This window comes from Strigops habroptila, chromosome 12 (genome assembly GCF_004027225.2).
Source record: "Strigops habroptila isolate Jane chromosome 12, bStrHab1.2.pri, whole genome shotgun sequence".
NCBI lineage: Eukaryota > Metazoa > Chordata > Aves > Psittaciformes > Psittacidae > Strigops > Strigops habroptila.
The window spans coordinates 3,930,110-3,950,738 of record NC_044288.2 but is presented as its reverse complement, the minus strand read 5'-3'; the positions used below and the strand labels follow the sequence as shown (position 1 = coordinate 3,950,738).

Sequence of the window (20,629 nt, the reverse complement as noted above, 5' to 3'; positions counted from 1 at the left end):
TGGGGATGTGCTGCAGGTTTGGCCACTGCCTGGCCAGGTTTTTCCCAAAGGACTTTCCTATTTCTGCTTGTTTTTGACCGTGTTTTCCGCTGTCTGCAGAGTGCTAACATCCCATTGATTTTTTTTCTGCAGCCAGGAACCAGCCTGCTTTCCTTGGCTCCTAACAATATCAAACCAAAGCAGCGCATCTCGGTGTTGGCCTAGTTCTCTTTTCATTAGCTGAACTTCTCATTTCATATCTCACCCGGGCTCCTGCCCGGGGAGCTGCTGCTCATCGTGTCTGGCTCTGTGCAAGGGGCTGTCTCCTGCCTTGATTTCCATGTTCTACTGGGGATGGGAGCTGGGACCTGGCTGGGGCAGGATACATCCCAGTTCTTCCCTGTGAGACGCTGGCACAGGGTGCCCAGAGAAGCTGTGGCTGCCCCATCCCTGGCAGTGTTCAAGGCCAGGCTGGACACAGGGGCTTGGAGCAACCTGCTCTAGTGGAAGGTGTCCCTGCCCGTGGCAGGGGTTGGAGCTGGATGAGCTTTAAGGTCCCTTCCAACCCAAACCATTCCATGATAATCAGTGTAATCCCAGTGTTTTTAGTGAGGATGCTGCAGGTCAGCCCCGCTGTGGGGATGGGGCAACTCCAGGTCTGGAACAGTGGAGTGGTGGCAGCTTTGTGGGGATTAGAGCAGTGAAAGCTGCTGTGGTGGGGGTGATTTTGGGGGGTGCTGCAGGGGAGCCCCCCTGCCCTGTGTGCTCGCTGCTCAGCAATGGTTTTCCTTTCCCTGGAGCTGGGTGGAAGGTCCTGAGCCTTCCCACAGGGAATATGGTGTGGTTGCTGTATTGGGGCTTGCTGGAAATCCATCTTGGAGGGGGCTCCAGGCTCAGAGGGAGGGTGATGCCTTCCCTTGCCTTGGTGGGTTGGGGAAGGGGGCTTGGGGTGCTGCTGAGGTCCCTGTATTGGAGCAACCAGGGTGGAGAGGAGGGAGTCAGGATGGGTGGATGCACCCTCTCAGCTGGCAGCACCATCCATGAATCCATCCTGCACCAGGCTGTTGGCCACAAGTTCATCTTGTGTGACCAAACTCAGGCTTTTGCTATTGGGAACATATAGCAAAGAGCCAGAGCAGGCGCAGGGGCTGGTGTGTGCCTGCATCTCAGCTGCCTCATAGGTTTTTATAGGGCCTATGAAAACAAAGGGGGTGTGGGGGCAGACTTAGAGCTGCTTTCTGGGGAAAAAAGGGAGATTTGATTTGGTTTGGTTTTAGCATTTGCAAAGCAAACGTGGTGCTGCCAGCGACGAGGGGAGGTATTAAAAGCAATAAATAAGCTGGTGAGGAAAGGCATCTGCAGGCGTCTGCAGCTCTGGATTTACAACGTGCTGTCCCCAAGTGCCACTGCTTTTATACCCAGTGTCTGCATAGGTGTCTGCATCTGTAGCCCTGGGGAAATGGTCTGACCAGTTAACAGAGGTTTTAAGCTTTGGGTGGCACTGGGATGCTGATGGAGACCCTGAGATGAGTTTGCTGGAGCTGCTGGCTTTTACCCCAGCCTCAAGGATGGATGAACCGAGCTTGGGGACCTGCTGATGGGGTTTTTGGGCTCACTTGGTCATATCCCCACCTTTGGCTGGCCAAAGAGTGCTTGACTTGGTCCAGCACGCTTCCCCCAGAGCCATGACATGAACTCCCTGGGCACAAAGGGGCTCAGAGGGTTGATTTTGCTTTGCACCGAGACCCGCTCCTGCTCTGCCCTTCCCTTCCTCCTCTCTCCTCTTCCTCCCATTCTGATGTTCTCCCGGGGCTGGGGAGCGGATGCTGGGCATGGTAGGACCGGGCTGCTCTGTCGCTGGCTGGTTTTGCCACGTGAGGGCTCTTTGATAACGCAAGTGGCTCCGTTTTCTGCCTTCAAAGGCCATAAATAACCTGGGAGAGCTGCTCCCCGAGGCCCCATGTGCTGGCGCACGCTCCATCACGGGAGGATTAGCCCACTGGTGTGCTTTGCTCCTGCATCCATCACCGCTGAGGTGGTACCCAGAGAGGGGGGGAGGCTGCGGGGGTGGTGTGGGGGGTAATGATTGAGGGTTTCCCCCCATCTTTCTCCCCTGCAAAATGGGGTTAATTTGGAAAACTTGGTCTTTCCCACGATTTCTGCAGCTGGTGTTGGAGCCCCTCAGGGCTTTGGTGATGCTGCTGCTGTATCATGGAGCAGCTGCTTTCCCTGCCTGAACTTGTACCAGGGGACTATCTCTGTGTCCTCAGGGATTCCCCAAAAGCAGCTATTCATCCTTGGGGCTCACGGTCCTGGTCTCTCTGGGTCCATAGGCACGTATGGTTGTTAGCCTTCAGCATAGCCATGGGGACCTCATGGTAGTAAAGGAGCCAGGGGGGAGAAATGGGCTTTCCTCCCCCCTCTTTTAGATTTATTTTAGTATTTCTCCCCCTTTTTTACCTTTTTCCCCAAAGGTGCCAGGTCACTCCATAGCCCAGGAGCTGTAATTGCACAGTGAGCGGTCGATACCAGCAGGATGGAGGTTTCCAAAGGCCTGCCTTGTTTTCCTTTGCATGGAGCCAAAGAGGCAGCCCTGAGGATGTTAATTAAGTGATGGTTCATTATTAAAGCACTTGTGTTGCAGGTTAGTGGCTTCCTGGCCGGGCAGCTCCAGGGGTTCCTGTGCTGCAGGACCTGTTCTGACCTGGGTGTAACAGAGGAGTGATGCTGGCCCTTCCCGGGGGACCAGATCCGGGTGCTGCGCAGGGACAGCGCTTGGATGGGGTGTTAAATGCACGTATCTGCCTCAGCCATGGGGCTGGAACCTCTTGGCTTGTGCCCCACAGCATCACTGCAGGACAGCCGTGGGGGGGGTTGCAATGCCTGGCTGCATCTGCATTGGGGTGATGCAGCACCTTGGTCCCGGCTGTACTGATCCCTGTGGGAGCTGCTTTTTGGGGTGGGAGGGAAGGGGAGCTGCATATTGCTGCTGGATGTGCCCCACGGAAGGACTCTGGCAAGCAAGATTAGTTATTCCCCCATTACTTTTAAATGCATCTTCATGATAAGGTGATGCATCCTTGCCCACGCACAAGCTGGCCCCGTGGCATTGCAAACCCTTTGAGATTGGTATTTTCTTGCTTACATTTGCTCCCCTCAGGCTTGGGAATGCCTATAACGCATCCATATCTCCTAGTTCCATCCCTGTCCCCATGCCAAAGGTCCCTTGGAGGCTTCTGGGGCTGGGTACTCGCTACAGGAGGTTTAACACCTCCATGGGAATCTACAGGTAGAAACCATAAAGAGTCTTTAACAGCAAAAAGAGGGAGATTTATGTCTTCTATAGTTGCTGGTAGATGGATATTGTTCTCCTTGTTCTGTGCTTTCCAAACACTGAGGTTATCAGGCATAAGTGACTTATTATGCAAATCCTCCATCTTAATATCTGGCTGCTCTCTCCCTGGAATTGCATTGGCTAAACCCCATGCGCTATTGAAGCTGCTAATGTTTACACATTAGCTTCTTTTGGCTAATATACAAGGCTTCAAGTTGCAAATTGATGTTTCTTACAGCTGAGCAAATTATTTTTCTATTAAATGCAATATTTAAAATGATCTGGAGAAGCAAAACAAACTATTGGTGAGAATTTTAATGGAGCTGCTTTCCATATTCTTCTAATCAGCTTTTGGCAGGGACAGGAAATTGGTGATACTTGGTGTTTTTCCCTCCAACATTTCTATCTTGCAGAAGTGGGGAACAGAGAGGAGCAGGGAGGGTGTTTATTGTAATCTCTGTGTGATGCACAAAACCACTTTTAGGTGCCTGTTGCCCTTTGAGCGCGCAAAGTGCAGCTAAGGGGGGATTTAGCTCCTCCTTGCTTGGACTAGAAGAGATTTTCCCACTGATGAGACTGAAATCCCGAAGTGTTTGGGCTTGGCATGGAGCTGGTGGGATGCCCAGTGTGGAGGGGTCTCCATTGGCAGGAGGGCGATGTGGGATGCTGCAGTGCAGGACCCACTCTGTGTCCTGGTTTGCTTGGTGCTGTGAGTCCTGGGCCCCTGTAGCATCATTCCCTTCGGAAGTCTGATCCCCCTGCAGATAGGAACGCAGTTTCTGATCCCATATCTGTTAATAACCTCGCCCGGGAGCCTGTGGTATGGTACGTACGATCTTGCTGGATAAGAAGTAAATCTCATTTGCAGTACGTGTTCCCTATCCCCCGTGTCTGCTGGCGCCCGGAGGAAAGCAGCTCCCACTGTTTCCTTCCCAGGGCGCGTTCCCGTAGGAGTGTGCCGAGGAAATCACCTTTAAATAGCAGCCAGGATCTGGGAGGTGGGAGGCTGGCTCGGCTCCACAGGGGTGCCGGGGAAGGGATGGCATCTCACCAGCACCCACTGGAGCGGGGTTCTGCCTCCCAGCAAAGGGATGCTGTCCTGGGGGATGAGGCTGGGCTGCTGGTGTTATGGGACTTTGCCAAAGCACCTCCGTGCCTCGGTTTCCCCACATGCAGCAATGGCATTAACTATTTATCCTGTGTAAAGAAGATCCTTTGGTGCTGAAAAAGAGCATCGTACATGCATTAAGAGGAGAGGTCTTGGGTTTGATAGTCCAGGGCTGTGTGACTATGTGTAGCCTCCGGCTCCATCCCTGCTCCTGGGAAGCAGTGAAAACTCTGGATTTGCATGACTCACCCCCTGCCACATCTCAGTGTGTTCGCATGATGGGTTATAGCCCTGTTTCACTGTGTGGGGTGTTTGGCTGCTGGAGTGATGCATGTTGTGTCCTATGGGTACCCGAATCCTGATTTCCTCCTGATAATTAGTTGGGATGAGGGGGCAGGAGCTGCTGGAAAAGGCCAGGGATGAAAAATGAATCCTGATTCTGAAAGCTCACAGTGTGCTAGGGGCTTGTGTCTCCAAGCTGCACCCTGAGGATGACCATGGGGCTAATCCAGTCCTGGCTAAGCCAAGATGGGAGCAAAATGGGCTTTTTCCCATCGATTGGCTTTGCTTCTTGTTGGACTGGGAGTCCTGGTTGCCTGCCCTGAATTGCATAGCTCTTACTTGCTAAAGTTTGGGTAGAAACCCTTTCTTAATAAAGCCTTTCCACTTTGGGGCATGTTATTGGTGTAGCATCCCCATCAGATGACGCTCTGAAGGGTCCAATGTCTTTACTCTTGCGGGGTACTGTAAGCCCATCGTGGGTGGTGTCGGGCTGCCCTTTAGCACTGGAGCCTTTTCAAGGCTGCTCAATAAAAGAAACGAGAAGCCCGTGGAGCATGTCCCACGGTGCAGGAGGTTAAACAGAAAAGGTTTAAGTTTGTAATTAACTTTGAAGCGAGAGGAGCGTGGACCCGGCGGATGAAAGAGCGTGGGGCGGGCTGACGGGCAGGCGGCCACATTCCTCAGTGGCCACAGAGGTTTAATTAAATGCCATCCATTGTGCTTGGTTGCTTGGTCTTCCTTTTCCTCCCTTTTCTTTGTGAATCCCTCATTCCTCCCCCCCCCGCCTTGGTTTTCCTCCTCTCCAGCCCTGGGGAGGGGGATGCTGGGTGGCAGCGGTACCCAGGAGATGCTGAGCAGCACCAGTATCCTTATCCTTGGTGAATCCATTAACTCTCCTCTTCTTTTTTGTGCTTTTAAAAGAAAAATTGGTCCATGTGGTGTTTAACCCCCATATTAGAGCTCAAATCTCTGGTCCCCTTTGCCCGGTGCTGCAGTGGTACCCAGGAGGGGTGCTGGGTGGCACCAGAGCCTGGGGAGGATGCTGAGCAGCACTGATACCAGTCTTCCTGGCAAACCCCTCAAGCCACCTCTTTTTACTTTCTATTTAAAAAATATTGGTCCATCTGGTGTTTAACCCCCATGTAAGTGCTTGCTCCTCTGCTCTCTTCGTTTTCGGCATGCTGTGGTGCCATGTTGATGGCAGTGGTACTCAGAATGGGGATGCTGGGTGGCAGTGGTACCTGGGGTGGATGCTGAACAGCACCAGTCCCCATCTCCCTGGCAAACCCCTCAAACCACCTCTTTTTTCTTATTTTAAAGTGTTGGTCCATCTGGTGTTTAACCCCCATGTTAGAGCTGATCCCTCTGCTCCCCTCTGCCTGGGCATGTCAAGGTGCCACAGGGGTTTCGAGTGGGGTGTTGAATGGGGTCCGTCTCATCCTTAGCGCGGGGAGTTTGTCATGCAGTGGGGCAGGCTCTGGGTTTAGGTGGTTTTGGGGTGTTCAGGCATCCTTTCGGATGCATCACCCCCCCGGGAGCACACCATCACACCCCCAGCAGTATTTTTAGCTGCCTTTGCGCTCACATTGCACCTCCCGCGCTCGCTGCCTTCATCACACTGCCCGGAGCTGCTGTTAGCCTGGCCTCCAGCCAGCACAGGGGCTGGGAACTGGGGGCTCCTTGTTTCTGGCTGGTGATTTTTAGGGCACATCCAGACCTGGAGCAGTCCCACAGACCCCATCCTGCTGCCATTAGCCCTTAGCATGGGTATAAGCATCCCCATTGCTGCAGATGGATGTTGCAGGTTGCACTCTCCCTGCAAACACTGTGAAAGCTGCTCCGGGTTTAACCCCTCTGACTTCCCACAGCCCCCCCCTCTAGAACTGGGCTGTTGGCATTTAATTGCTCAAGTGTTAATTTTTATACCCTTCTTAATCTTGTGATGGGGAAGGGGAAGGGACTGGAGGTCAAGCTTCCCCCCACCGTTGCCCTTGGGAGGGGAGAGATGGTGCCAAAAGCATCCCATAGCTCATGGAAACCGAGGCTCTGCAAAATGCTGCTTATTTTTTCCCCCTGTGTATACAAATCATAGCCAAATTTGTTGGTGAGGTGGAGCAGCCAGTGGAGCTGCCTTCATTTCACACTGTGGATGGAGGGAAGGCTCATGCTGAGAAAAGCCATAACAATAAACCTGTCCGAGGAGGGAGATGGATCAGCTCGGCCAGCTGCACCTCCATCAGCGAAAGATCTACTCCATGTAATTGCATTTTAAGCTTCTGGAACCTGGGAGTCGTCTTGTAGGTGGCCAAGGAGCCACCCTTGGGGTGATGGAGCAGTGGGGAAACTGAGGCACGGGACCAGATGGTGCCAGGGGCTGTGCTGGGGATGGCAGCGGGATGCAGGTGGTGGGGATGCAGCCCAGGAGAAGGAGGTTTCATCTCCCCTGATGCCATTAGTGGCTGGGAATGGATTATTGGGGGTGAAGGAATCGCTTTTCCCTGGGATATGGGGCTCTGCTAGCCTGAAACGCTGTTTGTCTCCACTCTGGTTTCTCACACCAAAAAACCCCAAGAACAAATTCCTCCCTCCCAGAATATCCCATTTCAGCAGAACTTGGAAAGAAACACTTGGGGTTTTTTTTTTTCTCTCTAAACCGCTTGGCACTTAGTTCCTGACACTGTTTTATTTGGACTTTTTTTATTTTCTTCCCTTTCCTTCCTGGAAAATTTTGACAGATTTGTGCTTCCCCCCCCCAATTAGGAAGCAGAGCCAAGTTTCAGACTCAAATCCGGTGTGTCTCAGGACGGTGCGGGGGCACATCCGCACGTGGGCTGGGCAGACGCTCCATTTCGGGAAGGAGTTTAGGAAAGCTGTGATGTCTTGGTGCCTCCAGGCATGTGAATAGGAGAGAATTTGTTAAAAAGAAGCTTCGTGTGATTCCAAGAAGAAGAAAAACAACTTTTAGGGGGGGTTGGAACTAGATGACTTTTACGGCCCCTTCCAACCCAAATCATTCTATGAACTTGGTGATGGAGCTGGAGTGTGCCCTTGTGCTTTAAAAAAATGAGTATAAAGGGGGAGAAAAAAAGCCCCAAATATGCTCTTACATGTGAAATTGTTGGGAATCGTCATTTTCTGGGCATTTTACAAGCTTTTCTGCAGTGTTTGGACTCGTGTTTGCAGAAGCGGCGCATCCGAGCATCCCCCACCATGGGGAAGCACAACCCGTGCCGGCAGCAGCGGGGCCATTAACTGGCAAATCCCCGGGTGGTGGTGGGGAATTACTGATGTAATTTGGGGATAAAACAGGAAAAAAAACAGAAGAAATAATCCCCCGGCCCTGCTCCGCTTTCATGCGGGCCCATTAGGGGGATATTTGCCTTTGTTTGTTCCGCTTGCTCAGGGCTTTCTTGCCCTTGTCAGCCCAGGGGCTTGTATGAATTAGTGCTGGTGCCCTGCTCCTCCTGTAATCTGTGGGTTTAATGGAATAATAGGTCAGTGTTAATGAACCAGCCCCGAGTGGCCCCATGGCAAAGCCAGCCCCAGAGCTGGCTGGGTGCAGCATGGGGGGTGATGGATGCAGGGATGCGGGGGGTAGATGTGGGATTCGGGGCTGGATGCAGGATGTGGGGCTGGTTGGCACCCCAGTGTGCTGTCTCCACATTGCCTTGGTCCACATGGGAACAAGTGGCTTCTTGGCTTTTATTCCCATTCTCCGTGCTCAGTCAAGCACCTTGCAGATAAAACCCAACCCCCTGATAGAGAAATGAAAGGGCTCAGAAGTGCCAGCCCACAGCTTGGGGGGGGTCAGTGGTGCATTTGTAGGGGTGTGATTGCTGCAGGTTGTTGGAGGTCCTGCCTGAGACCTGCCGTTGTTGTGTCAGGCAATGGATAGACCCCCAAAGAGCTCAAGGTCAAATCGTTATCCCATAGTTGAGTACCTGTTTCTTGGGAGAAATCCCTTGTTCCATGACTGGTCTCTGGGCAGCGAAGCTGGGAGCTGCATCCTGCTCCCGTGGCTGAGACCTTGCTGGGAATTGAGACCTGCCAGCTCATTTCACTGGTGGGGGAACTGTGTGGGAGAAATGGGGAATAGCAGCAGACGGACCATAACCTTGTTGCAGATGCATGTAGAGGAATGCTTGGGGTCCCCCTGCATTTTGGGGGTGCTGCACACATCCCAGCAGGGCTTTGGGGAATGGACCAGCCGTGCTGTGGCGTCTCAGTGGGGCTGATGGTGTCTCTCTCTGCAGCTGGCTGCACCTTTGAGGAGGACGGAGACCTGAACCAGTGCGAGTACAGCCACGGGGAGGACGATGACTTCGGGTGGGAGCTCATCCGCAGCTACATGATGCCACATCTGACGACTGACCTGCCCCACGGTGAGTCCTGGTCCCCCTCCATGTCCCCAGGGACCTCTGCCCCCAGCCCACCCCTCGGTTCTGAACCCCAGAGCAGGACCCTGTGGCTTCTTCTGGTTTAATTCCTGCAGTGTTTCAGCCTTGACTTGTCCTCGGTTGTGCGGGCAGGGTGTGATGAGCTGTGTCAGCCCTCAGCAGGATGCTGTGTGGCCCTTGGGGAAGGTGTCGCTTGGGAACAGGGGACGTGGGTCCCTGCTGCTGGGGTGTAACAGCACAGCAGGGACCACGCAGTACCTGGAACACTGTGTTCAGCTCCGGAGGCTCCAGCACGAGGGATGTAGAGCTGTTGGAGCGAGGCCAGAGGAGGCCACGGAGATGCTGCGAGGGCTGGAGCAGCTCTGCTCTGGAGACTTGTGCTGCTTTTGCTGGCTCGTGAGAGATTCCCATCTCTGGGAGGTGTGGAAAAGAGGAGAAAATGTGTTTCTGGCTTCTGCAAGTGCAGGAAAGGCTTGTGGCTGCGAGTTGGAGGCATCTGAAGGCTCAGGAGCTGTAAGGAGGAAAATGCAAATGGACTCTTTTCTTTTTCCTTTTGTTTTACTTTATTTTTTTTAATCTCATTGCTTTTAAACCAGTTTCTGTTATTTCTGGGCCCAGGCTGGGGGAGCAGAGCCATGGCGGGGGAGCTCCCTTTCTCCCATGAGGATGGTGTGGGCATCGTGCCTGGGTGGCATGTGGGCCTTTGCTTGCTCTTAGCTCCTCACTGTGTCCCACTGTGACCCCCTTGATTTGTCCCTGTGCCCATTTGCTCTAAGAGATGCACCGGGCTTGAGATGCTCCTTGAGTTTGGGACTGCTGGTTCCTGCCTGGTCCCAGCGCTCTGGCTCCTGCCCAGCCTGGAGGCCAGCAGGTCCCATGCTGAAGATGGGGAGAGCTGGTGTAGAACTTGAGAGTAAAAATGACTTTTTTACTTATTAAAACATAAACTGCTTAATAGAAACTCTTTTCTGCTCCATCGACCCGCCTCCAGCTGTTTATCTTGTGCCTTGTTCATGCCAGGGCTTAATTTGGCTTTTCCCCTCCACTAACCTTCGTCTTCCTTTACCTTCTCCTCTTTCCATTGCCTTTTCCTTTCTTGCCTGTGCTGGCACATCCTGGCTGCAGGGTGAGGGGGAACAGCCCTTACTCTGCCTCTAGAACTGCTCCTCCCTGGATGACTTCCCAAATAATTACTTTAAATGGAACTATCCTAATTCGTGTGTGTCCTGAGGGAGGTTTCCCGGGGCTGTGAGGAGGGAATCGGAGCTGGGAATTGTGGTGGCTCGTGATGGAGAGTCTGAAATCTGTAATTAGTTGGGTTTTCTGCTTGGTTTTCAGCTGTAATTTAATATCACAGCAAACTGCCTGAGTTTACAGCCTGGGGGATGGAAGGGTTGGGTGGAATGGGGCTGCTTGAGGAAATAACCAGGGGTTGGGGGTTTAAATGAATGCAAAGAGTTTAACTCAACGTGGATGTGACCATCCAAGGTTGGATGCTGGGAGCATGGAGCATTGCAGGCTCCAGCCCTGGGGAAGAGCACCCATCCCTGATGCTGGTTGACAGTGGCACCCAAAGGGATGCTCATCACCAGAGGTCCCCTAATACCAGGTAGGGACTGTTTGCTCCTGGTCTTGGGGCACCCAGTGGGTGCAGGAACCCTGTTTTGGTGCAGTTTTACCCTGGTGTGGGTGGAAAGCTGCGCACGAGGCTCCTGCAGCCTTATCTCAGGCTGGTCCCCCCCCCAGCAGCTTGGTGGATGAAGAGTATTTCACATCACTGGGGCCTCTCCAGGGAGCACTTTCCAAAGGAGTCTCGTGGTCTTAGATTAAAATGAGTTTTTCTTGGAGATCAGCCAGTTTCAAGGAGCGTAGGATTTATTGGAGCGGATGCTGGCTGCCGGCCACCTGCCTCTACCTTTCCATCCCTCTTGCTTTTTGCTTTCTTCTTTGGTTATGGGGCTTTTACCCCTTTTCTTCCCTTCTTGACTTGTCTCTCTTGCACTTAAAGACAACAGACGGGTATCTCCCACATTGCAATTGTGATTATTTTATTCTTTTAAGTGATTTAGTTATTGTTTTGTCAAGGAGCAGCTGCAAGGAGCCAGGTAAAGCAGGCAAATGAGGCTGCACCATCACTGCATCTGCACCAAAATAACTCTCCCTGGATCCTTTGGGTGCACTTTGCTCCTGCTCTCCTCCAAGCATCACCTCTGTGTGCCAGCCTGATCCATACCTGCCTTCAGGTTGATGTGTGGCTCTACAATATCTACCCTTGTGCAAGCCCTGCTGTTTGGGGAGAGGAGGGACAGCGTGGTTATTTCTGAGCCACTGGGGTGAACCACAAGTTGGGGTAACTTAACATCAAACTAAACCAGGGTGTTTAGGTTAACCCCTGTATGGGTTTGGATTGGGCTGGTCCAGGATGGAGCAGAGCAAGGGCTGGGTCCCTATCCTCATCCCTGCAGAGATCCAGGGTATCCCTTGGAGGATAAGGATGCCCTGTGGAGCTCCAGGTTCTTCCCTGGAGGTGCAGGCACCTTTTATTGTTTCTGGTTGAATTCATGTGTGGAAATTCAGAGGAGATGAGTTGGGTTGGGAGAAACTGGCAAAAAGCCTCAGTGCAGGCTGTGACCAAGCCATTGTCCCCACCCCAATGAGCTCTGCTGTCCCGCCATCCCCTTGAGGAGTCATGCCTTCATCCAATAGCTCTGGCATCACTTCCCAACCAGCTCCTGCTGCATAATCCATAAGACTGGGGAAAATTAAGCTTCATTCTTGGCTCCTGGGGGGCAGTTACTACAGTCAGCGGCTCTTGGTGCTGGGGCTCCCCTGGGAGATGGGGCTTGGTGCATAAATGGGGAGCGGATACCCCGTTCCCGTGCTGGCTCTGGCACATTGGGAGGAAGCCAGCACAGGAGGAGGCACTGTTGGGCTTCATCTTCCACTGTGACTGCCTGGAGGCAGATGCTGCAGTGCTCAGACCTGCTCCCCTGACACCCCTTGGCTGGCAGAGCCGCCCTCTGCCTGTCATCCTGCCTTCTGCTGCTTCTAATAGCGACATGAGTTATTGTTTTGAACTGTATTTTTATCTCTCGGTGGGTTTGGAGGAGGAAGAACTTGTCGAGACAGGGAAGCGTCGCTCCTCTTCCTGCTGGGCTGCTTTGGGGCTTTCCCAGAGGGATGGAGGCAGCACGCTCAGAAAGGGCAGTGTGATGGGGCAAGCACAGCCTGAGCCTGAAGCTGGGGAGAAGATCCTTTGGAGCTCATCTATCTGCAATTCATGGCCAACATTATTGGAGGTTTGAATCCCAAGGAAGAGCTGATGATCCCACAAGTGGGAAAATCCAGCTTGAGACTCTGTGTGAGGACGTGCAGGGAGGGGAACAGGGCTTTCTGCTCACAGCCCCCTGGGCTTATTTTGCAGCTCAACCCTCATCATCATCGACTTCTGCGTCGCAAATTGATGGTTTTTCCTTAGGGAACATCGCTGGGACTTCTTTCTCTTTTCATTTGTTTGATTGAAATGTTATTTAGTGCTTTTGAGTGTTTTTCTCTTTCTCCACAGGGCACTTGGGCTCTTCTCTAAAAGCACACCTGAAAACTGAATTAAATCATATTGCTGCAGCTGAGCTGGGGGGGAATGCAGAGGGGCTGACTTGTTATTTGTGGGGATGAAGGGGGTGACAGCTCCCCTGCACCTGCATCTTGATTCAAACTGAGCTTAAATTGAGGATCAGAGGAAGGATTTAAGGAGCGAAGCACAGGTTGGTGTGTGCTGAATCCCATCCTTCGGTTTGAAGTCTCAAGCGGGGAATGCCCTGGGGCTATTTCTGCAGCTCCCATTTCGTGGGAGATTTGGAAAGGATTTTCCCCCATCGTGATTTCTGGAGCACATTTTTGCTGGTGATGCCAACAGACGGATAGGGCTCAGAAACAACCCCAGCTGTGATTGTGCAGCAGGGGCTGGGAGAGTTCCTGCCTGGTCCCCCCTAGCTCTAGGCTGCTGCAGCAGGGCTGGGACACCCCCTGCTCTCCATCCCCATCTCTGGCTTTGCTGGCAGGAGTTAAGCTTTAAAACCTTGGCAATTTGCAGAGCTCTTGCCCTGCCTGGGAAAGCTGCTGGATCCAGCACTTCCTTGGCGCTGGCACAGGGTGCCCAGAGAAGCTGTGGCTGCCCCATCCCTGGCAGTGTTCAAGGCCAGGTTGGACACAGGGGCTTGGAGCAACCTGCTCTAGTGGAAGGTGTCCCTGCTTGTGGCAGGGGTTGGGACTGGATGAGCTTTAAGGTCCTTTCCCCCTCAAATCATGCCAGGATTTTATCACCAGCCGTCTGTCCTGTGCTTCCTTGTGCTCCCTGTCCTCCCATGCTGCTGGTGAGAGCACCCAGGCAGGGCTCTGCTGCCATGTTATTGGGGTGCATTAAAGAAAACAACCAAACCCCCTCACGGAACCAGGAACAACCCCAGGGGCTGACAATGGATTTTGGAATTCCCTGCCACTTCTGCAAGGAGCTGCCTGCCCTAGGATTTGTCTGGGCCAAGGGATGCTCCTGTGGAGGATGCAGCACCCCAACACAAGTACCTCTGCTTCTCCTGCAGTAAAACAGCCCCAACCTATACCCTGACTTGAAGCTGGAACAGTTGTTTATGGTGGAGGAGGATATAATTAGCACAAAAGCGAGCGGTGGGATCCTGCTTTTTCCAAGGCAGCAACACTGGGAAGAAAAATAAGCGGGGAAAACTGTGGGGAAGCCCTGCCAGCTGTGTGATGTCTGGATGGATTGCCAGCCGTGTGTGTCCGTGATGACCTTAAAGAACATTCTCAGTCTTCTAAAATAACTTGTCAGTGGTTTAATTTTAGTCTTGGTCTCTTTATTTTGGTTCTCTGGCTTGTTGGTTGTGAAGGAAGGGCAGGAGGAAGGGTCTGTGTGTGTTAGATTTGTATTGGAAGGGACCTTAAAGCCCATCCAGTTCCAACCCCCTACCATGGGCAGGGACATCTTCCACTAGAGCAGGTTGCTCCAAGCCCCTGTGTCCAACCTGGCCTTGAACACTGCCAGGGATGGGGCAGCCACAGCTTCTCTGGGCACCCTGTGCCAGCGCCTCAGCACCCTCACAGGGAAGAGCTTCTGCCTCAGAGCTCATCTCAATCTCCTCTCTGTGAGGCTGGAGGGGCCGGGAGCTGCATGGATCAACAATATGGTGAAAATGTTCCTTTTTGGGGAATTCTTTCCCCTGCCCCAGCTCCCATCCCTGAAGGATGCACTCGAAGATGCACTGTGGTGCGGTCCTGGGCACTGTGTCTCGCCAGCTGATGCTGTGACCCCCTTGGTGTTTCAGGGTCCCCACAGGCATTTTAGGGTCACCCCAGATGTAGCTCTCAAATACTCGAGGGATGGAGGGATGCTCCCTATGACTCCCCACCATCTTTATTAGTGCTGCTGCTTGGTGCTGCTCGCTGGGAGCCAACGGGAGGAAGGCGCACGGATTAGTTTGAATTAACTGGTGGTGAAAGCTATTAATAATGAAGCTTCTACTGTCAGGAAAACAATGGTAGACTTGAATAAATGCCCCAGCTTTTTTAGTTACAGTTTCTGCCGTTATTAAAATGGAAGAGATATTAATAATCCCCTCGCCTTTGGTGATGGGAAGGGTTTGGCAGAGCAGCTTCCCATCTGCCCTGCATCCCAGCCCCATTGCCATGTTGGACGGCTCTGGGAGCTGCCACAATGAACTGGGATTCCTGCATCCCTATCGTGCCTCTGAACTGCTTGGGATGGAGCACGCAGGGCAGGAAGGATGCTGCCTTTGGGATTTCCATCCTGCCTGCCCCGTAAGCACAGCTTTGAGGTAGCACCATGACTCCTGGTTTTGTTGCTGGCGATTTTGGGTGATGGGAGGTGGGGTTCCAGGGGATGCTGGTGGTGGGGAGCCGGGTCTGGAGCTGGTATCCCAGAGAGCCGTGGTGCTGCTGCTTGTCAAGCTGATGAGCGTGTTCCCCTCCCTGCGAGCGCCTGCTGAGCACAGTTTAAACTCGGCGACAACTGCGTGGTAAATGATACGAGGCAATGGGAATGGAAATGAAACAGCTGAGGCCCGGCTGGGGACCGGAGTGTTGATGCAGCCGAAGCTGTGAGCATTAAAGGAAAGCAGGCGGAGGGGCTCCGGTGGCATCGAAGCTGTTACTGACCCTGGCATCTTATCCTGGAGGCAGTGGGTCTGATTCTTCCCTCCTCATCCAGTTGGTCAGGTCCTGTTTTGGTGTTCTGCTGCTGCCCAAATAGGCATCCGACACTGAGTCCATCCTGGTCCCTTGCTCCTGTTCTGCATGTTCCCATGGGTTGGCATGGACCGGTACCCAGTGGGACCTGAGCATTGTTGCTGGGTCATACATATCTTTGCAGTCCTGCATCCTCTGCTTTCTCCATCCCTGCTGGCAAAGCTCAGGAGATGCAGAATGGGGAATACTCCATGCTTTCCCCTCTTCTCCCTCCCACCACAGGCTCCTACCTGATGGTGAACTCCTCGCAGCACGCCCCGGGCCAGAAAGCTCACCTGCTTTTCCAGGCGCTGAGTGAGAATGACACCCATTGCCTCCAGTTCAGCTACTTCATGTACAGCCGGGACGGCCACAGCCCCGGCACCCTCAGTGCCTATGTGCGGGTGACGGGGGGCCCGGTGGGCAGTGCTGTCTGGAATGCCTCCGGCTCCCATGGGCGACAGTGGCACCAGGCAGAGTTGGCCGTCAGCTTGTTCTGGCCCAATGAGTACCAGGTGAGCCTCAACAGACCCCCCCTTGCATGATCCAGACCCCCCGGCAGTGGGTGATCCCTCTGTTTGGTGCTGCAGGTCCTCTTTGAAGCGGTGGTCTCCAGCGAGCGCAGGGGTTATCTTGGCTTGGATGATATTTTGCTCCTGAATTATCCGTGCTGTGAGTGTCGGGGGAATGGGATCTAAGGGTGGGTTGTGGTGGGGTGGGTGCTGCTGGGCTGGGCAGCGGGGTTAATGCCATGGTGCAGCCTGGTGGCACTCGGGTGTCTTCGTGTCACCTGGGCTGATGGAGCATCATCTCCTGGGGTACCTCTGGGGCTCCTTCTTCCTCTCCATCCCCACCAGCTCCAAGAGTGCTTCTGTTTTTATGAAACCCTGGAGAAGCACAGGCTGAACATGTGGCCTGAATGTCCCCATTGAGAGGGGCCACCCGGGCTGGTGAGGACCTGGAATGCCAGGCTGTCCCAACACATTGGCTGTTGGGGTTCACCCCTTGTTTCTTCCAGGCTGGCATAGGAGACCTGCCCCCTCTATCAACTCCATAGCCTGGATCATGGTGGGATACGGGAGAGGAAGGCTGCATCCCTTCCTGGGACACTGGCTGTTGTGTGGGGCCAGGAACAAATTCCTGCCTTTGAGCTGGGCTGTGAGGATGGGGATCAAGCCTGTCTGGAGCTCAGCTCCAGGCCTGGCATCTTGGGAAGGTTTTTGGGCTGTGGCAGGACTCTTGTAGCTACTGGATCCCCATAGAGCTCAGCCACTTTGTCACCTCTCCCTTGGCAGCCAAAGCTCCTCATTTCTCTCGCCTGGGCGACGTGGAGGTCAATGCTGGACAGAATGCCACCTTCCAGTGCGTGGCTGCTGGCAAAGCTGCCGAGGCCGAGCGGTTCCTCATGCAGGTGAGCAACGCTGGTGGTGAAACCAGCATCTCCATCGCTTCTGCAGCACCTTCCGTGCTTTCCCTTTGGGAGAAAACCCTGCTGGGCAGGGGGGAGAAGGGCATTTCGCTCCTCCCTTATAAGCAGCCATCTTTTGGGGATGCGTTTGGTAGCTCTGGATGTCACGCTGTGCCTCCTGGTGACACCTTGTCTCTCCCCGTGGGGCAGAGGCAGAGCGGCGACGTGGTCCCTGCCGCCTCGGTGAAGCACATCAGCCACCGGCGCTTCCTGGCCACCTTCCAGCTGGACGAGGTGTCCAAGGAGGAGCAGGACCTCTACCGCTGCGTCACCCAGTCCAGCCGCGGCGCCGGCGTCTCCAACTTCGCCGAGCTCATCGTGAAAGGTGGGTGACTTGCTGCTGCCCACCGCTGCCATGGATGGGCTATGTCCGCCCCGCTGTCAGTAGAGGAAGAGGAAGGTGGGATGCTCTGGGTGGTGGGATTGAGGTTTCTTGCTACAGATGAGTTGCTACATGTGGACAGTTCAGCATAAAACAAGGAAACTCCCTTTCCTGTTGGCCTTAGAGCGTTTATTTTTGATTGCAGAAGGTGGGAATTAATTAATGATGGTGAAACTGTGCAGCACCACACTGGGCAGCGTATCTTAGATAATTAAGGTTCGATCAGATAAAACCCTAATGCGGCTGTTAAAGCCTTACTGAAAGTGATGGAGGGCATGTGAAGCTAAAGACTGGATGGTGCCCTCCCATACTTTGCTGTTGGCCAGGTTGGATGGGGCTTAGAGCAACCTGGTCTAGTGGAAGGTGTCCCTGCCCGTGGCAGGGGGTTGGAGCTGGCTGAGCTTTAAGGTCCCTTCCAACCCAAACCAGTCTGGGATTCTATGATTCCATGTCTGGGGATGCTGTGAAGCTGCTTCTGGAGGGGGATGCTCCATTTACCCCTTCTCTGCTCTCTTCCAGAGCCCCCAACACCCATTGCACCCCCTCAGCTCCTCCGGGCTGGCTCCACCTACCTCATCATCCAACTCAACACCAACTCCATCATCGGCGACGGCCCCATCGTGCGCAAGGAGATCGAGTACCGCATGACCTCGGGGCCCTGGTCGGAGGTCCACGCTGTCAACATGCAGACCTACAAGCTCTGGCACTTGGATCCCGACACGGAGTATGAGATCAGCGTCCTGCTCACCCGGCCTGGCGAGGGGGGCACTGGCAAACCGGGGCCACCCCTCATCAGCCGCACCAAGTGTGCAGGTGAGTCCCATAACTCATCCTGGTCACCCTGAGTGGCCTTGGGCAAGGTCCTCTGCCACCCCAGGCACCAGACAGAGAGCCTGGTTGGGGCCGGATGGATGCTGAGGGTGTTTTCTGGTGCAGTTGGGGAGCTTGAAGCATCCTTGCTCCGATGGATCCAATTGACTTTTTAGTGGCTGTACACAGCATCTCAGGAGGGACCACTAATTAAACCCATGCTGTGGTCATGGCTGCAGGGTCATGGCAGGGGGCATGGATGAGGCTGGATCCTGAACCAACATGATCAACCTGTACAGAGGCATCAGGGCTGAGGGTTTGTGGTTTTTGGTAGACTCAGATGTGGTTTAAGGCTGGGTTCCTGCAGTGTGGGGCTGTGTGGCTCTTGCTGTGCTTGTCCCTCCAAAAGCAACTGGGGTTTTACACAGTCCCTGAGGGCATCGGGACCTGCAGGAGCATCTGCTGAGGTTGCAGAAGTCTCTTGTAGCCCTGAGCTGCCCCAAATCCTCCACTGTGCAAATCCCAGGGGAATCACGTGTGGGATCAGCTCTGGGGCTGGGTGGACAAAGACTCTCCATCCCTCTCAGTGTCCTTCCCCCCAGCCTTGGCTGCGGAGAGGAGTTTCCTGTTGTTAACCCAAACCACCCGTGTGTGTATATGTGCTGTTGGCTGCTCATTAAAGCTGAGTTCTCCTGTTCACGCCAGTTAGAGCTAATTAAACTCCTTCCCAGCAATGGAACTTGGTCCCTGTCCTTTCAAGAGCCTGATGTGGGCTTGATGAAAATGTGAGGGCTCCCGTCATGCAGGCACGTTTATCTGGTTATTAGGGGCTGTTTGCGGTGCGGATGCTCCACCATGGCAGGGGTTTGGAACTGGATGAGCTTTAAGGTCCCTTCCAACCCAAATGAGTCTGGGATTCTGTGATCTTGTTTCCATGCTGTAAAAGGGTTTTCCCTGATAATACACATAAACCCATGAGATGTGTTGCTGTGTCACTCACCTCTCCCCATCTCTGCCCCCCACAGAGCCCATGCGGGCCCCCAAAGGCCTGGCTTTCTCCGAGATCCAGTCCCGGCAGCTGACGTTGCAGTGGGAGCCGCTGGGCTACAACCTGACCCGCTGTCACACCTACACCCTCTCCCTCTGCTACCGCTATTTCGTGGGCACCGGCCACAACCAAACCTTCCAGGAGTGCGTGAAGATGGAGCGCAACGCCAACCGCTACACCATCAAAAACCTGCTGCCCTACAAGAACATCCACGTCAAGCTCATCCTCTCCAACCCCGAGGGTCGCAAGGAGGGCAAGGAGGTGATATTCCAGACGGATGAGGATGGTGAGTCTGCTCAGGGAGGTTGCATCTCCATCCCTGGCAGTGTTCAAGGCCAGGCTGGACACAGGGGCTTGGAGCGACCTGCTCTAGTGGAAGGTGTCCCTGCCCGTGGCAGGGGATTGGAGCTGGATGAGCTTTAAGGTCCTTTCTAACCCAAACCATTCCATGATTCTATGATCATGCCCAGAAATGGGGCTCCATGGCTGATGGGATGTTTCCTATGGCATGATACACATCCGTGGCTCTCGTCTAGGGGCATGATTGGAATATCTCCTGTGGCCAGTGGACTAAGAGGGAAGGGAAAAGGCTGTTGCAGCCCCAGGGCTGTGCAGGAGGAGGTGAGAGAAAGGAGCAGTGATGTGACAGGGAAATGCTGAATGTTTGGAGCGGTGCGGGGGGACAAGGGGACAGGATGGGGATGTCACTGCAGGAACACTGCCCTTGTCCTTGGAGCAGAGTGGTTTACCGTGCCTTGTCTGGTGGAGGCTGCAAGAGCTGAGTGATGGGCAGCTCCTCCCAGCACGAGTCATCCTTGCTCATTCCTTAGTGTGGAACCAAAGCCTGGCAGTGATAATAATAACAATTAAAACAATTAATGCTTTACACTGAGGTAGCATCTTTTATCTGCTTGGTCGGTGATTAATTCAGCATCGCTACATTTCTGGGAGTGCTTTTAACCAGAGCCCAGTGCGGCTTTGCTCAGCTTCCCCCACGCTCTTCCTTGACGAAGCTTGCTCTTGGGTGGGTTTGGGTTGTGAAACAAGCCCTGTGGATGAGTGTGTGTTGATACAGGGTGTCTGGCCCTCGTTATTTACCAGCAATATTGCTCCTGAGCAGCTGAGCTGTTTCCCTTCTCCTTTTGCTGGCTGTGTCCTGGGGCTGTGTCCCCACTGCTGGCACCTGAGCGGGGCTCATGTCCTCACTGGAGGTTCCAGTGTTGCTCCAGGACTCCTGGGTTTGCCATCTCTTGCCCAGCCCTTGCCTGAGGATGTACTGGAGCTGGGGCCACTGGAGTGATCCCCCAGGCCTGGCCTGACCCTGCACCATGGTCCCTGGCTGCGGCTCCCCATCAGCAGAGTGCTCGGGTTGTTTTGGGCTCTGGAGATGCAGTGAATGCAGCAGGAGCTACAGGGCAGAGCTGGCTCCATGTCTCCGGTGCCACCCATCAGCGACGGGCCACATCCAGGGCTGGCATCTCCCTGCTAATGACTCCTTCTGCTCATCACATCCTCTTCGCTGATCCATCAGCATCTCCTCCCCATGCCGTGATGACTTGGCCT

General features: G+C 53.9%; 1 protein-coding gene across 5 annotated transcripts in view; it reads left to right on the top strand.

The window, feature by feature from the left end:
• Positions 1–20,629, top strand: part of PTPRU (protein tyrosine phosphatase receptor type U) — a 61,521-nt gene that overhangs the window by 7,014 nt on the left and 33,878 nt on the right. For all 5 annotated transcript variants that reach the window (XM_030504616.1, XM_030504615.1, XM_030504614.1 and 2 more), the window contains exons 2-8: positions 8,957–9,085; positions 15,602–15,873; positions 15,949–16,030; positions 16,654–16,769; positions 16,977–17,151; positions 17,728–18,021; positions 19,044–19,352. In XM_030504616.1, coding sequence (XP_030360476.1) covers positions 8,957–9,085; positions 15,602–15,873; positions 15,949–16,030; positions 16,654–16,769; positions 16,977–17,151; positions 17,728–18,021; positions 19,044–19,352 — 1,377 coding nt within the window. The remainder of the gene's footprint in view (positions 1–8,956; positions 9,086–15,601; positions 15,874–15,948; positions 16,031–16,653; positions 16,770–16,976; positions 17,152–17,727; positions 18,022–19,043; positions 19,353–20,629) is intronic.